This window comes from Perognathus longimembris, chromosome 13 (assembly GCF_023159225.1).
Source record: "Perognathus longimembris pacificus isolate PPM17 chromosome 13, ASM2315922v1, whole genome shotgun sequence".
Classification (NCBI taxonomy): Eukaryota; Metazoa; Chordata; class Mammalia; order Rodentia; family Heteromyidae; genus Perognathus; species Perognathus longimembris.
Genome location: NC_063173.1, coordinates 21,732,396 through 21,736,184, shown reverse-complemented (window position 1 = coordinate 21,736,184; position 3,789 = coordinate 21,732,396). Strand labels below are relative to the sequence as shown.

The following is a 3,789-nucleotide window of genomic DNA, read 5'->3' as shown; positions in this document are numbered from 1 at the left end:
ACCCCAGTGGTAGAGTACTTAACATTGCCGAGGCTCTGAATTCAATCCCCAAAACTGGATGGAGAAGGTCCATATGCACGTGCTGCACATAGAAGAGTTCTTTGGGCTGAGGACTCCCCACCAGTCTGTTCTGCCAAAAATCACTCCTCCAGCTTGCCAAACCGTGTATATTATAAGCCCAGTGGACTTCCCACTTTGCTGATAAAGAGACAAAGATGAAGAGAAATGTAGTAACCAGCACAAGCCACATAACCAAGTAGCTAAAGGTAGGCAGAAACAAACAGAAAACTGCTGCAAATGACATCATTCTTCCTTTGCAGGAAGGCATTATGGGCTTCCAGAAGTTCTCTCTCTTCCTAGCTCTCAGCATCTTGCTCCTGTACCAGGCTGGCAGCCTCCATGCAGTGCCATTCAGGTGAGACAGACTAAAGACATGAGCACTGCTCCCTTCCTATCTCCACTGGGATCATAGGATCCTCTGACTCTTCATTGTGGTGTTCCTACTGTTTGTTTTTAAAGAGATCTCTCTTGAGGGAAACGTGTTTATTATAAATTTCTTGACACAAAGATGGGGGCACATAATTTATAAATAGTAATTAAGATGCACAGTGCTCTTGTGTTATATACTTCATCTTGACCATTAACTCACAAAATTCTTTCATTGCTTTCCAATTGATTTTTATCTTGGTAACTAATCTATGTACCCAATTAAGCCATGCTTTGAGAAATAAACCTCATCCTAACCTGTGAAGTAGTTTGGTGATAAATTTGTTGCTATTAAAACTGATTTGCTGACCTTCTTTCACCTATGTACAAATTTTATTTATGAAATTTAATCCTTTCCAGATTCAATACTAATTGTAAGTTTTATCATTTGATGTTTAATAATGGCTGAGATTATCACTTAAAATGCAAAATTCCTGGAAATGTAACCATCAGTATTCATAAGCCTATAAGAACTGGCTCCAGTATCCCACTGCTTGGAGACCATGCCAATGAAGTAAAGACACTAGTATCTAGTGAAGACACTGGCCTCAAGCCCTGCGCACTGGGACATGGGGCTGCTATACCCCCTGGGAAAAAAGCAGGGACCAAGAAGCTTGGCTGCTTATTCTGGGGAGGGAGCAGGCAGTGGCTCAGAGCCCGCTTTGGGTCTGCTTCCCCTCTGCAGATCTACCTTGGAGAGCAGCCCAGACCTGGCCACCCTCAGTGAGGGAGACCTGCGCCTTCTGCTGGCTGAACTAGTGCAGGACTACGTGCAGATGAAGGCCAGGGAGCTGGAGCTGGAGCAGAAACAAGAAGCAGAGGACTCCAGGTAAGGCTCCCTACTTGGTCCAGCATAGCTTCGCCCCCCTACACACACACACACACACACACACACACACACACACACACGGTCAGATGGCAAAAGATAAAGGAGAGCATACATGGTCAGAAGTCCAGACGGCATGTTGTTTAAGAGGACCTGGATCCAGCTGTTCTCAGGTTCCATAGATGATAGAGATCACCTAGAGGGACTGGGTGGATCACATTTAGAAGATCTATTTCCAAAAGTAGTTAGAGAATGTGTGAAATTTCTTACAGTGGGAACTGGCTCATCAATACTGGGAAAACCTCCCAGCACAGAATGGATTAAAACTAGTAAGAGTAAAACTGAAGCCTGGAGATAGACCTTTGGTGTATCACAGGAGACTGTTTTATTTGGCTCCACCACATTAATCTGTATATAATGTTCTTTCACACCTACAAGGAGTCCTTGTTAGACATTTGCAAGGTGAAGGGCAGCCTTGCCGGGGGTGTGGGCAGGTAGAGGAGTGACTGAGGTAGGTCTGGGACTCTACAGAGATATGCATGCTATCACTGGGTCATGGAGAGCACCCTTCCCCAGCCCTACCTCCCTGTGTTTCCTGAGCTTGGAAAGCAATCAGCCCTGGCCTGGTCCCAGTACTTCCTGGGCAGAACCATGTGGGGACCTGCATCCACCCTGAGAAGCACCCTGTCAAGCATGAAGGACTGAACAGCATGTGGAATGCCAGAAAAGATCACCCTTTCCCAAGCGCAGCCCTTTCTCACCCTGCCCTGACTGACCATATCCCTGAGTCTAGCTTGAAGTCCTCCTGCATGGTCTACCCTTACACTGACTGCATACAGAAGCAGCCCCTACTGCATGGTACTGTCTGGCATGTTTGTTTGTTTTTTCCCCTGCAGTGTGGACAGCTCCAGATCTAAGCGTTGTGGGAATCTGAGTACCTGCATGCTGGGCACGTACACGCAAGACCTCAACAAATTTCACACATTCCCCCAAACTGCGATTGGGGTTGGAGCACCTGGCAAGAAAAGGGATGTGGCCAGCAACTTGGAGACAGACTACCACCCTTATGTTGGCATGCCCCAGTATGCCAACTAAGCTTCCCCTTTCCTTTCTAATTTCCTTTCTTGCTTCCTTCCTATAACTTGATGCATGTGGCTTTTCTCTGGTTGCTCTTTGGGCTGTTATTGGGGACTTTCCTGTGGCAGAGGATGTCTGGAACCTCACATGGGCAAAAAGAAAGGACTCAGAGGTCCAGAGAGAATCATCTGGGAAGAAATCCGGGAGCAAGGGCACTCCTCTGAGGCTCCTAAGGGTTTCAGAGCAGAATGTCTTAATCTTGGTTCTCAATTGTGCTGGTTGTCTGGGGAATAAAACTATTTTTCTAAAAAGATCTGAGCTGTGGTGGTGGTTTCTCTGACCCACATCTCAGGCTTCATGGTAGTTAGGAACTGTGCTTAGAAGTAGCCTTAGGCCTGGGGTAGCTGGACACAGGTATGATACTGATCTTAGTGACACAGCTCAAGCAACAAGAACAGGTGTTAAAGAGCAGGTAGGTAAGCACCTCTGGAATTCTGCTCTTCTTTCAGGTAAGACCCATCAATTTTCATTTTCTTAAGAAGGATTACTTGTACCTATGACTGGGATATGGATTCCATAGTCCTTGCAAAGAAGTTTGGATGTGGCACCACAATTCATCCTAACCTCATAAGCCTTTGCTGATTTTTAACCTATTTATGCAGAAAATGTTGGCTGTTACAGCCCTGTGTTTCATGGCCACTCATCCATCAAGAACCCTTTAGGTTCCTCATGCAGACTGACCACAGCATTTCCCCTAATAGCCTTGTGATTTTTCTTCTCTGATAACTGATTAGGAAAAACATTTATGAATAATTAGTGCTTCTCAGAGCAGCAATATTACCATGAAGATCTCATGGGACGAGCTCCACCCTAGTCATCACCACCAGACCTTCTCTTCTTTCTCCATTCTTATAATCAGTATCACTGCCCAGAAGAGAGCCTGTAACACTGCCACCTGTGTGACCCACCGATTGGCAGGCTTGCTGAGCAGATCAGGGGGAGTAGTGAAGGATGACTTCGTGCCCACCAATGTGGATTCCAATGCCTTTGGCCGCCGTCGCAGGGACCTTCAAGACTGAGCAGCTAATGACTGCAGGAAGAAGGTGACTGACTTGTACTGTTGGGTGGGAAGATAGATGACCATATGTTGAAGGGATCTAGTCCATGCTTTGAGCCACTGAGGACCCATTATAGCTGAAAATATCTACACAGACAGGTATCTACGCCAGTGTCTGAAGGAAAAACACTAGCCTTTATCTTCTCTTTTTCTCCACTTTTTCTCATGCCACTAAGATCATCAGGCCAGAAAATGTACACATCACTTATTTTCCATTTTAATTATGATTATTCTAATTTGGCTTAAAAGGTAATGACATTATACTTTAGAAGTATATACTGTA

General features: G+C 45.5%; 1 protein-coding gene across 1 annotated transcript; it reads left to right on the top strand.

Annotated features, from left to right (window-relative positions):
* The first annotated feature begins 329 nt into the window (after positions 1-329).
* LOC125362077 (calcitonin-like) lies at positions 330-3,335 on the top strand. Its single transcript, XM_048360731.1, has 4 exons — positions 330-415; positions 1,172-1,315; positions 2,209-2,380; positions 3,309-3,335. Exons 1-4 carry the CDS (start codon positions 330-332, stop codon positions 3,333-3,335), a joined length of 429 nt encoding a protein of 142 aa, XP_048216688.1.
* Positions 3,336-3,789: the final 454 nt, after the last annotated feature.